The sequence below is a fragment of the Ambystoma mexicanum genome, chromosome 6q, assembly GCF_040938575.1.
Source record: "Ambystoma mexicanum isolate Mex_15411 chromosome 6q, UKY_AmexF1_1, whole genome shotgun sequence".
Taxonomy (NCBI): domain Eukaryota; kingdom Metazoa; phylum Chordata; class Amphibia; order Caudata; family Ambystomatidae; genus Ambystoma; species Ambystoma mexicanum.
Genome location: NC_090937.1, coordinates 1,302,274,534 through 1,302,288,166, shown reverse-complemented (window position 1 = coordinate 1,302,288,166; position 13,633 = coordinate 1,302,274,534). Strand labels below are relative to the sequence as shown.

The 13,633-nt window shown below is 44.5% G+C and overlaps 1 protein-coding gene across 2 annotated transcripts in view; it reads right to left on the bottom strand.

Moving 5' to 3' along the window:
* FAM184B (family with sequence similarity 184 member B) overlaps window positions 1–13,633 on the bottom strand; it is an 805,260-nt gene that overhangs the window by 658,099 nt on the left and 133,528 nt on the right. For both annotated transcript variants that reach the window (XM_069631907.1, XM_069631908.1), the window contains exons 3-4: window positions 6,211–6,346; window positions 5,975–6,120 (exon numbers count right to left, since the gene is read on the bottom strand). In XM_069631907.1, the coding sequence (XP_069488008.1) occupies window positions 5,975–6,120; window positions 6,211–6,346 (282 nt within the window). The remainder of the gene's footprint in view (window positions 1–5,974; window positions 6,121–6,210; window positions 6,347–13,633) is intronic.

Genomic DNA, 13,633 nt, shown 5'->3' with positions numbered 1-13,633 from the left:
TTCTCCCGTGTTCCTCTGAAAATAGGGTGGGAAAGTCTTCCCTGGACACAGAAACTCCTCCTGTATTCACTGAATAAGAATGATAATAATAATTTCGCATCTATATAGCGCTACGAACCCTTGGGTATCTGAGCGCTGCTTATTATTACCCACAGTGTGTGGTGCTCATTTGTCTACCTCGGAAGGATGAAAGGCTGAGTTTGGCCCTACCGGGATTTGAACCTGTGTTAGCAAGCTCTGCACAGACGTCAAAGCGAGCGCTCTACTCGCTGTGCCACTTGACCGGCACTGAAAACCCCTGATCCTCGGTGCTGTGATCCAGTCTTATTTTTAACTTGTGTTGGTCATGCCAACCTAACACTGCTGGGCCCTCTTCCGAAAGGAGACTCTGTTCGTGGTCTGTCTTTGACTTCTATGTTGGCCATCATGTAGCCCAACAGATCGACGGATGCTACTCCAAAGAGCGTCGGTTTGTGTTTGGTAAGTCTAATTCAACGTCTCAATACCCTACCATGGTCTTGTATGTTTGATTTGGCAATATAGTTAGATCGAAGCCTGAGTCGGCCATTTTCAGTGTATCGTTTCCATCTACTTGTTTCACTCTCCTCACCTTTGAACTGTTCACCATGATGACTGTTACCCCCTCATCAGCACTTTCCTCATCTTCACTTGCACATCCATCGTCTCTGGTGAACATGACTTTACTTCCTTTCCACCTGCAGGCGATCGCGATGTGTCCGAATCTTCTGCAGTTTGAGAATTCTTTGTTCCTCGCAGGGCAGTCTATGTCATTAACAAGATACTTTGTGCTGGTGCGCCTGTGACACTTTAGGGGATCCCTCTTTTTCGCACTCTTGTCGTCGGGAACGTCCCTCCTGGGCTTATCTCGTTGTCCCGTCCATTGCGCTATTGTCACATCGGTGGACTGGCAGTTCCCGCCATTTCCTTCCTCTTGCACAATGTCTCTTCCTCCTCAAAGGCAATCTGAACAGCTTTGTCTAAGTTCAACTCCTTCTCCAGGATGAATTTCTCTTGAACTTTTCTGAAGCTGGTATGCACCACCAGCATATCGCAGATCATGTTCTCGGTATTTTCTCAAAACCCACATTGGGCCGCCAGTTCTCTCATGCGGGTGATGTAATCGACCACTGGTTCGCCACTCTCCCGCTTCCTAGTGTAAAATTTCAACCGATGTAACACAACGTTCTCCTTGTTAGAAAACCTCTTGACAATTAGACAAATAGTCTCCTTGAACACATTGTCATCATCCCCGTCCACTGGCCCGGGTGTGAAGTCTGCAAATATTATTTGCCCTTCGACGCCCATAGTATTGAGTAACATTGCCTTTTTTCACCCTACATAATCCAAACCACCCACAGCCTCCAGGTACATATTGAACAATGGTTCCCACTGCAGCCATGGTATCCCAGGCCTACCTGGGGAATGGAGAAAAGCTGGAGGGGCATAGCTCCTTGCATGCTGGCAAGGATCTCTTTCTCTGGTCCCTGTCACCAATTATGGTGTGGCATAATGATGACAGGCAAGCATAATGACGACAGGCAAGGATTGCAACTTGTGGGTTTATTGAAAGTGTGCTTCACAACATGGGAAAATGCAGCTCAGTGGACGAACTGGTGGAAGTCTATAAGTAGAGCACAGCAGTTGCTTCACTCTCTATTGGCATTTGTGGCAGTCTCATGTGGAAGTCTTTGCAAGACAACAGGCCGTGAGCCCCTTACAGGAGGAGCGCCGGGAAGCGTCTGCCTTCTGTCCCGGTGGCTCCTGATCACACCTCACTTTTCTGCCTCTCTTCTGGCGCATGCGCTCTGGGCACAGCCTTGCAAGGTCACGGCGACTGCCATACTCTTGCAAGGCTAACTTCCCACAGCAAGATAGCTAAGAGTACTATGGCACAAGTACTATGCCTTCAAAATATTTGTTTGAAAAGAGAAAAGTCAGTAAAAGAACATGGATGATAAGCAGAAGAGCAGTGTATCCTTCAGTTCCCGCCCACGTCGGCCCGCTCCACTGCCCCATTTCACACTAATGAACAGTAGTCAGGGTATCCACCATGTCACCTTGTAGACCTTCCTTTATATTGGCTGCCTGTCCTGTCTTTTTGTTGTTAATTTCAAAATCAGGTCAACGTATTGAGAAGGGGACTCAAAGCTGCTTGTGGAATTGCAAAAGTGCACCTGCGTTTACTGCGGTTCAGCATGCGAACGAGGGTGTTCCCTTATTTGCACAGAGGTGTGACCTCTGGCTGTGGGGCATGAATTCCTACGGCTGGGGGTATGTTCATGTTAATGAACACAGTCACAGCCCGTGAATCACAGGTTTTGGGGAGGCCTAGAAACTGGACCTCCCCGAAGGGATGTTGGTGTGCATCAGCAAAACCCTGGGAGCATGTAGAACTTCTCCCACTGTCACTGAACGCACCTACACAAGCCAGGTCTACACCTCGACATTTGGCTGGGGGTGAAGGGACCTGAAAGAGCACCCTGATGAGTTTGACCTTGGTTGAATTGATTGCAGAGAGTCGCTTGTAGTCAAACACAACTTTACTGGGTTCATAGTTCCTTAAAGACAGCAGGTAAAGTACATAAGGGAAACAGGTACGTTCATATGTAAGTTAAGATCATGTGTGGGGAGACATCCACCGGTCCCCCACTCTGTCAAGCTCCAGTTCTCAACTGACACCCTGTGGAACTCCCGGGGACCTTGAGTCATAACATTTCATACTAAGATTCTCACCTAAAGCCATTCACACAAAGGTACAGGAAGCAAGGCATAAAACATAACACATCTCCCCCCTTTACACAACGAGTCACCAACAGAGGAAAGAACAAAAGGAAAAACTCCAAGAAAAAAACGATCCAACCCAGACCATATTCTCCCACCTACCAAAACCCCTTCCGTTCAAAGCTAAACGCTCCGAGCTAAATAGCTCTCTCCCCACTAAACCTTACACTAGCTAAACACGTAGCTACACACCTAACTGGAACATACAACAAATCTGTAGCTGGCCCACCATAGGCGTCATCACCCGGGAACCAGCCCTCAATCCAACAACAATCATAACCAACCACCACACACATAACACCAACCTCTTCCATCCACCATAAACTAAATGTGCAAAGACACCATCTGAGGTTCCAAACCCCACCAGCAGCCTAAAGCCAGGATACCTATCACCAGAAATTTGGCACACCACCATGCTGTGACTCTCAATCCCCCATAATTTGGCACACCACCATGCCTGGACTCTCAATCCTCCAAAATGTGGCACACCACCATGCCGGGACTCTCAATCCCCCAAAATTTGGCACACCACCATGCCTGGACTCTCAATCCCCCAAAATGTGGCACACCACCATGCCGGGAATCTCAATCCCCCAAAATGTGGCACACCACCATGCATGCTGGGACTCTCAATCCCCCAAAATGTGGCACACCACTATGCATGCTGGGACTCTCAATCCCCCAAAATGTGGCACACCACCATGCATGCTGGGTCTCCCAATCCCCCAAAATTCGGCACACCACCATGCCGGGACTCTCAAACCCCCAAAATTTGACACATCTCGAAACTTCCACAAAGCAAGACACGAAACTTCGACACATCAATCTCACCACCACACCCTAGGCAATTTGATAATTAAAGTTTGGTAAACAAGAGTTACACACTTCTATTGAGTCCATAATCATTAAGCTGCAAAGTCCTTCAGTGCGGTTGAATCTATGGAAATAACATTTTGTTAACAAAACAGTGTCAAAATTCCATAAACTCTAAATTTCCATACTAATTTTCTTTCAGTGAAATAACATTCTAATACCCAACATAGATTAACCACTTTAGCCACAACAATTCTTAATCCACAGAGGCCACGACTCATCACACAACCACTCATGCTGAAACCAAGGCCTCACATTACAAAGCTCGTCATCTTTTAAAATTCATGTGGTCCTGAAACTCTCCTAGGACCTCATCCAAAATTACAAATCTCTCTCCACCTTCAGTCGGCTCCTTCTCCGATGCTCTGGACAGAGTCCTTTTAGCAGCCTTTGTCCCAATATCACCAAAATCTCCCAACAAATCATCCAGCCAGTCATATCTCGACAAGGTACCTCCACATATCATCAGCGAATCATTTGTCTGTTTATCTCCTTTGACAGTACCGTTGATAGTTTCTCCATTATCTCCCGGTAAAGCCATTTCCGACTCTACGGATCCTTCACCTCTGCTCACAGTCCCTTAAGTCTCTGCAACCATGGTAGGCTCTCGCATATGCCCTCTGTTACGCGGATGGCTCTCAGCGAAGTAACTGTCGTTCACGTGACCCTCATACGCCTCCTTCACGTTCCATGACATCACCATTCTTCGCTCATCTCCAAGGCCTGCAGTTCGTTAAACTTTCTCTCCAGGCTCACATCCAAACTGTCTTGCCTAAACGCAGCTTGTGATTCAGCGTTACAAAATGAAAGGGACCTAGGCATTGTTGACCGATAGACAGACCGCGCCACCCATGGGTGCCTGATCATGCCCCATTTGTGACCGCTTCCCATGTCAATAAGGAATATTATTTTCTCGCACTCCATCGCCATACTTTACAGTTCCCACGGAACAGCTGTTATTATACGGGACCAACCCAGATCACCTTTGGGACCTTGTATCTGCTGGGTGTCACACAGCAAATTGGAGCTGTCCCCACTAACACAGCGTTAAACTCTATACAGCAATTCAAAGGAGCCTCTCACCTTGTGCGCACTTCTGGACCTTTTCCGGCATACTTCTCCGGAGCCCCTCTAATGCGCACTCTTAGAGCCCCCTCTCCAGGGGCCCTAAGCTCAGCGCATCTTTGTGGACCCGGTAGATGTCTCCCTGCCGGCGAATCACCGCGTCAGCTGCTGCTCCCGTCCAACGCCTTGGCCTCTCGTTGATCTCCCAGATCAGTACTCCTGCTCTTCACAACACGTACTCTAAGTGTCTTTTCACCATCACTATCTTTCAGGACACAAATCCTCATAACCAATGATGAGTTTCACCTTCACTGGAATTGATTGCACTGAGTCACGTGTAGTCAAACACAACTTTACTGGGTTCACAGTTCCTTAAAGACAGCAGGTAAGGTGCGTACGGGAAACAGGTATGTTCATATGCAAGTTAAAATCATGTGTGGGAAGACATCCACCGGTCCCCCACTCTGTCAAGCTCCAGGTCCCAACTGACACCCTGTGGAACATCCGGGGACCTTGAGTCATAACATTCCATACTAAGATTCTCACCTAAAGCATTCACACAAAGGTATAGGAAGCAAGGCATAAAACGTAACACATCCCAGTTTGAATTAGTATAGGCATTGTCTACCTGTTGTTTAGTGTTAATTTGTCGACGGCCAAGTTTGCTTAAAGAGTACAACCTCTATTGTCATATGCCATTTTAGAAAGTTTACAGGCGTTGCTATAAATTACTTCAAAAAAATTATGCATTCACTTGTTTGGTATTAGGTCAATAGACGTTTTTAAAAATACTGAATTAAAAAAAAACGATTTAGAAAGACCGCTCTGTGACTGCAAAGAGCGGTCTTTCTAAATCGGACTGTCAGCCCCTGCAACACACACAAGTGTGCGCATGAGCTGACAGGCAGCCAGGACCCAGAAGTGGCCGCAACAGAGAACGGGTAAGTGTGTATGTTGCGTGTTTGTGTGAGTGTTTGTTCATTTTTGGGGATTGTGGCAGGGTTGGGGGTGCTGAGGGAGGGTGGTTCGGGTGGAGAAACCCCCTGATTTTTACCAAATCCCATTTGGGGAGACTAGGAGAGGATGCGGGAGGGGTGGGGCAATGTATGTTTTTGCTTTTTGTTAGCCGCCCAAAATCGGCCACAAAACAATCGGTCTTTTTGTTGGGCGACCCACAAAAATCGAAATTTTCCCATAGAACCACTATTTTACTGCATTGTGCGAGCGCGAGTACCTGTTTGAGCATCAGGGAGTCATCAGCAGATTTGTTCGTAGGGTTTGATTGGTTGGAGGCCTTCTGCAGCTGTGATATTTGGTTCTTTAAATCATCCAACTCGCTTACAGCGTCATTCTGGGAATTCAAGACGGTTTTCACCTGCTCTGTAAGCACCCAGTTAAGACAGTCAGAAGTAAGATCGTACCACCAGTTACATTTTGAATTTCTTAGCATGATTTTTTAAATATACCTACCGGTTTTACTGTGTATCTCCCTTTCTTGCAGCATGAGTCTTTCCTTTGACACAGTTAGCTCTTCCGCCATTTTCTGCAATGTATGTTTTGACTCTGCTGTCTCCTGGCGCATCTCTCTCAGCTGTGTTTCCAGGTCCTGCAAAGATTTGCACATGACAAACACTTAAAACATTTTTTTTTTAAAAAAACACATTCGACAGGCAGTGAATTGCAAATCAGCAGTGTGCGGCCAATGATTTAATTAATTCATGCCGTATAATCTCACTGCCCCTTTTAAGACCCCATGCATAAATTAGGTGTTTTTTCGAGCTATGACAATGGAATATTTCACACAATTTTAAATCTATCTCTATATATTTGTAGTGTGGCATATGTAATTCTTTGTAAATTATCTTGCCTGAATAATATATTTATTCAGTGAAATAAAACTTTAGTTAAGAGAGAGTTAAGGTGATCAGAATTAACGCAACAAAATACTTGAAATTCAGCTTGTGTGGAAAGCGATGACCAGCTTAACTCGGCTTCCCTCCGTAGATGTCATTTTGTATGTCATTGTAAATCCGTTCTGTTCTATTATGTATGTGCACAAGTTAGTAGTACAACTAGGCTAACATTTGGGGGGGGGGCTAACGCTTCAAATGTTGGGAGAGGGGCTAACTTCAGAGACTGTGGGGGAGGGGCAAACATGCTTGCGTGGGGGGCATCTAACCTCTTTCCATATTCTAATGAGACAATTCTGGTGCAGCTTCAAAGTTACAAGCTGTGAACTCTCTCCTTCACATGTGAAACCAAAAACGTAAGAACTGATGTGAGAATTGGCTGTACCCTGCCCACCCACCCCCGGCATCATGCAAGTACTAACATCCCCATCCTGATTGCAAATGCCTAAAACATATGCATATGAATGCAGGTGCTAACAATCAAATGCTTTAAATTAGTAATTGTCGGGCCTTTTTTAACATTGCAGCCGCTGACACTGTTTATTGTCTATGTCCTGGCTGGCCACAGGTCTGTGGCTCAGTTAGGTTAAGTCAACATAACCCAAACTTTCGAGGGGATGGAGGGTGTTGGGAGCTAAACCCCGATCTGCCCAATGCCTATTGCGCCACTGGCACAAGGGCTTTAAAACAGGGGACGCTAGGTTAAGATGGTCATCACTTCACACATCCACTGAATTTCAAGGGTTTTGTTGCATTAAATCTGATCACTTTAACTCTCTCTTACCTAATGTTTTTGCACTTAATTTCAAGGGCTTCCTTATATTATAGTTTCTTCGGAGCCGACTAGCCATACTGTAAATAAAAGGGACAACACTATTTTTGCTCCATCCTGAAGATAACATTACATTTGCATACTGTAATAATTCGGTACGTGATAATGCCATGCCAGATGGAACAGTGGTAATAACCATTTTATGGGCCTAATGTGCCATAGCTGCCACGTAAAATGTTAGAAGCATTTAATCAACAGGAAGAGGCTAACATCTCATGTAATAATAGTCATCTGATGACCCGGCCCTTCAGCCTGCATGTTGTTTGAGTTTGGCCGGTTCTTTATGGCACCAACACAAATTCATGCCTATAAACATATGCCATGTGGATGCTTTACAAAAAAATATTACCCTCCACATTTACAAACCAATCCTAGTGGCTTTCTCAGTGGGTGTTACAGATTACTGGCTACTCAGGAGCCCAGATAAGGCACATCTTTCAAATGATCCTATTGTATTGTGGTATATATTGACCCACTCAATAGCATTTCACCACATCACCAAGCTGCATTTCGCAAGAAACAGCAATATGGCTGTGCTGGCTCCTATGTGTACCAGGACCTCATAAACTGCGTTTATGCAGCAACAAAAAAATGGCTGAACCGTCCTACCAAGCACACATCAGGCAGGACGGAACAAGGGGACACACTGAAGGAGCGTGCCAGTGTGTTCTGAAACATATACATGGAATAAAGTGAAAAGGCAGCACTGCTTTGCTGAAAACACAAACTTCCCCTTCAAAATGAAACTTTTTCACCCTTTAAAAATGCTGCTTTGACGCTAATTCCATCTGTTCATTCTGAAACCACTTTGATTAATAAGGCCCTGCCATGCCCAATATATTTCATTGTGCCTGAGCAAAACCAGGCATGATTTCTGGATGACAGGCCCTGTCAAACCAACTCTGAGAGAAATCAACAAGGAACTTCACTTTTTACTTTCCAAAAGTATCCAAAGCTCAGCAGTGCAAAGAGACTCTAACTCTCTGAGCCAGGTCAGTTTCAATATATCTGTGCTTCAGACAAAACTTCTGCTTTCAAGAAAATGACTATGGCTGCAAAAACAGTGTGGAAATCTGATGGAGATGCCAAATCGAATTTAAAGAAAGAAATGCTAGCTTTTCACCACACATGTAAACATGAGCCTTTGCAAACTGAAGGAATAAAAATGGCTCGTTTAAAAAGGAGATTGTTGAATGAAAGCTTGCCTTATTTAGCAATATAAAGGGGTTGTGTTTTGGTGATAATACACACAGGGGATATTTTATTCCACAGGTTTGTTTTCAGTCAGGACCCAAAATAAGAAAATAAAGATTTTAAAACACACAGGCTGAATTTGCAAGCTCTCGAAAACCAGTTATTCCAGATGGCAGAGCTAAAAGCTTCCCCCTAAGGAAGGGAGCCACGCCATAAACTCTCAGCAGATACTAACACCTAAATGACAATTGCTAGGGTGGAAAGAATCTAGTCTAGCAAAACCCACTAACAATGGAACTCTCAGGGCAAGGAAGTTTGAAGTATGAAGGGGCAATAAAACCTTCAATTAAGCTGAGAAACCACCACCTTGCTTTGAAGGAAATGACAGTTGGTAGCAGTTGAAGGAAAAACAAAACATCCAGTGACAAAGGACTGCCATTTGTTTCCAAAGACTATTTCATAAATAAACTTTAAAGACTTTTATCTCTGCAGCAAGACTTTGTAAAAATGTAGAATTTTCGCAGTGTAAAAGTGAATTTTTGGGCTTTCTTTTAAGACATGGTAGAATTCACTGACATCTTGGGGACAGAAATGGCCAAGTATGGCGGATTACAAGAAAAGCATCCATGTTGCTAATGCAAATTTTTGTACATACATTCCTTATGATAATCCACACCCATGTATAAGGTAATAGAATTTTGAGTAATATAAATCCCATTGAAAAGCGTGAAAAACTGGTAGAAGGGCGAAACAAGGTCTCATGGACTGGAGGATTGGACTGCAATGTGCTGCACAAAATATGTAACCTGTGTACATAGTTTGAGATTGCAAATGTATAAATGTATGTTTGTGGCAAAATTGGATTTTAGTTAAAGTAACTGTGGGAGGTTTTTGGACATTGTAAAACCCACCTCATAAATCCGACATTTTCCTGAAATCCAACCAGCTGAGAGTGAGGCGGAGACTATCACCCTGGTCCAATCTCATTGCTAGAGGCGTGTGTAGTTAAGCCTGCCCCAGTCATATGCTGTGATGATGTCACTATGCATTATAAGTTAAGAGTCCCTGACAAGACTCTACACACACACTCTTCCTGATGTCCCTGCGCTGCGTTTATGTTCCATCCATCCAGATTCCAGATCCCAACTAAAAGGCCAAAGCATTGATGACCCTACTCCAGGGCCCACTGCAAAACCTGAGCATTGCTGATCCTATTCCAGCAAGGCCTCAATTCTGAAAACCCACTAAAATCCCCAAATGACCAAAGGGGAAAGCTGTGGTGTTTTTGGGAAGCATCCTGATACCACTAACTGCATGCATCCTTCCATTCAGCTGACCTGTAGTATCCAGTGACCAGAATTGCCATTCCAGTCCAGTGACATCCGGAGACCAGAACTGCCCAGCTGTTTGCCAGGCGCGCTGCCGTGTAGTGACCAGAACCCTTGACGGTCCAAAATTCCAAACTAAAAGGTGGACTGTAAGCATCATCTCTACCCCATTGAAATCCATAGTCTACTTGTCTTAAATTGGTCGTTATCCCCACTCTAAGTCATCCTATCCTTATCCTGATAACTTGTTCAAACTGTTAGAATCATTCTTGCAACCCTGCTCTTGATTTCTAGTGCTAGCGCCATCTCTTCAATAATTTTGTCTTATGTAAATCCTAAGCCATTACTCCTATTTCGAGTGATCGGACTGGTTCCGCCAGGGTTGGGCGCTGGGGTGATAGGGTTGAACTTGCAAATCAACCCTGGAGCTTACTGTGTCCATCTTTGGTGGCCTAGCCTGAATACTCTCGAGTAAAGTAAAACTGTTCTTGTCACAACTGATTTCCTTTCCGATTTCACAGCTTCATTTTACTCAAAGAGCACCTTTTTATATCTACTGCACTCCAAATCAGTGTATTTCACCCGTTTTTATTAAAAAACGTTTGGGTAATTTCAAGCGGGAATTGCAAAATTGCAAAGTTTCCAACGTGTCATTTTGCTGCAATCTGTTTTAAAACTTTCCACTAATTTCCGAACTGTATGCTTTTTGTAATCCATTCTTTGTGATTGTTAGTGTATTTGCACTGTTGCTTTAGTGAGGAATTATATTTGCTTCAAGGTTTTTAACACACATTCATTATTTATTTGTACATTTCCGAGTGTCATTTCATAACATTGCAAGAGGGAAGGTCAGATTGGAGTCTGTGTCCTGTTTCTTATTCCTGATTACCTGCTGCTTCTGTTTATCCACTCAGAATTGATTATTTGTGGGTTGAGGGAACATTACAGGGGGAAATTCTAACTTGGGTGCTATCTTTCCTAAATCAAAAAGTGTTCCTATTCTGCTGTGCTGTGTATATGTTCCACTAGAAGGGTAAACCTTGTGCATTGCTCACATTCTCACTGATTTTGGATTTTAAAATAAATAAATAAATATTGTATTTTACCAACCAGCCTGGTTCATGGTCCATTGTGACCCAGGATATTGGAAAAGGGTGTGTGATATGAGTGGTGTACCATCTCAATATTGAATCAATATGAAAAAGATAAGCATTTCAGTCGTGCGCCGCATACTAGGCCGAGACCAAGGTGTGTCGCCTGATTGAAATCCTTAACAGTATGAGGATGGCATGATTTCTCAGCTAGGGAAGCTGATGAAGCAAAAGCTGCCGCTGTAATAAAAAGCTACCAGCAGGTGGTTTTTGTTTCTTTAGTGCAGTGAGGGCAGAGATTAACTCAAGCACAGGAGGCTCGTCCATTTCACAAAATGGCTGCCTCCTAGTGCTGATATTAAAGGGGTTTAAAAATTATTTGTGTAATATTTTACATAGGAACTTTCATTAAAAAGATGTTTATTATATATTTTTTATTATTGCCCATCTTTTAAGCCCATAAATGTTTTGAGTGCACTATTCCTTTAAGTGTCAGGTTGACATCACTGTAGAAAAACAGAAAGTTGATGACTGGAAGGTTTTGAATGAATCATAACCACGGGCAAAGCTCTGGGCAACCCTCCAGACCATCGTTTTTCAGCCTGCCAAGCCATTACAGAAGGGGAAAAACCATATGCAAATCAGGCTTGGTCCTACCCCAAAAGGGGCAGTCCAGCCCAAACTGCTAGGTCACATCCCTTCTGCACGAGACCACAAGCATCCCCAGAAATGTTTCAGCCTTGTTGGGCGTCATCAGTGAGGAGTAGCTTGGGTCTCTAGGCCCGGCAGACTCGGGACCCACGTCTGGGCATACCCGTCCCACTCGGGGTGACTTTAGAAAAACAGAAAGTTGATGACTGGAAGGTTTTGAATGAATCATAAGCACAGGCAAAGCTCTGGGCAACCCTCCAGACCATCGTTTTTCAGCCTGCCAAGCCATTACAGAAGGGGAAAAACCATATGCAAATCAGGCTTGGTCCTACCCCAAAAGGGGCAGTCCAGCTCAAACTGCTAGGTCACATTCCTTCTGCACGAGACCACAAGCATCCCCAGACATGTTTCAGCCTTGTTGGGCGTCATCAGTGAGGAGTAGCTTGGGTCTCTAGGCCCGGCAGACTCGGGACCCACGTCTGGGCATACCCGTCCCACACGGGGTGACTTTAGAAAAACAGAAAGTTATTTGTGTAATATTTTACATAGGAACTTTCATTAAAAAGATGTTTATTATATATTTTTTATTATTGCCCATCTTTTAAGCCCATAAATGTTTTGAGCGCACTATTCCTTTAAGTGTCAGGTTGACATCACTGAGCAGACTTTGATCAGGGTGGCGTTGTGGGCTTCCTGGGTGTGGCTGAATATCAAGATATTGTCACTGTAGTTTATACAGTGCGTTATGTGGCACATAATTCTGCATATTTCTTCCTGGAATATTTCTGTGTCTGATGAAATCCGCAAGCTCAGGCGTTTGTAGCAGAATAGTCCTAGGTGGGTGGGTGAAGGTCGTGATGTACCTCGACTCTTCACTGAGTTCAATCTGATGGTAGTCTTTTTTTAGGTCTAGGCGAGAGAAGAATGTGGCCTAGATGGATCATGTCGGTGATGCGCGGTGACTGTTGGTGCACCCTGAGGATGGCTTTACTGCGTGCCATCATGTCCACACAGAGCCTTATTTGGCCCTCCGGACCCTTTCGGTACTGGCACCAGCGGAGAGACCCATGACTTTGGTCCTGATGCAGGTTCGCTTATGTCCGTCTCTACTAGAGCAAAAAGTTCCTTATCCACCTGGTGTTCAATATTGAAAGGGATACCCCTCAAGTTTTGGGTGGTGGGTTTTACTGTTGAGTCAATATGCAGCCGAATTGTCCACCCTTCTAGCTTCCCAATTCCTTTGGAGAGTTGTGGAAAGCTTGTTGTTATCTTGGCAGCGGGCAAGATGTATTTATTTGCCATAATCTGATAGAGTATGTGTATCAGTCCCATTTGAACAGTCAACTTGAATCTTGGTACACATCCACTCACAGCTTCTTTGGCTAGCATGTGGACTACTATGCGATCCTCTTTATCTTTGTGGTGGCAGGGGGTTTTAAAGGTGCTCAGGCACAGGAGAAGTTCCGTGGCTCTGTATGCATAAATGGCCACTCGCACTCTTTTCAGTTTGTGTTTACTTGCAAGTTTCAGATATTCTCATTCCGGCATCGCATTGATGGTCGCTCCTGAGTCAACGAGGAATTCAAAGCCTTGTCATTGTATAGATAGTGTCTATAGTTAGAGTGGGACTATGTTCTGATGCGGTAGGATTGCCCAGGGTATACAAGTATCCTCTTCTCTTCCTGTCCGTGCTGGATTGTGATTCAGACTCGCTTGTGGGTGGCATGTTCGTGTTGAGACGGTGGATCCGCCTTCTACCTTTGCTACGGTTATATGGTGACAGAGAATTCTTTCCGCTCATGAGGTTTCTCTCCTTATAATGTCATCTCTCGGGGATCCTCGTTCTCTCTTCCTGGTGATACCGAGGTGGTGATTTGTACCGATGAG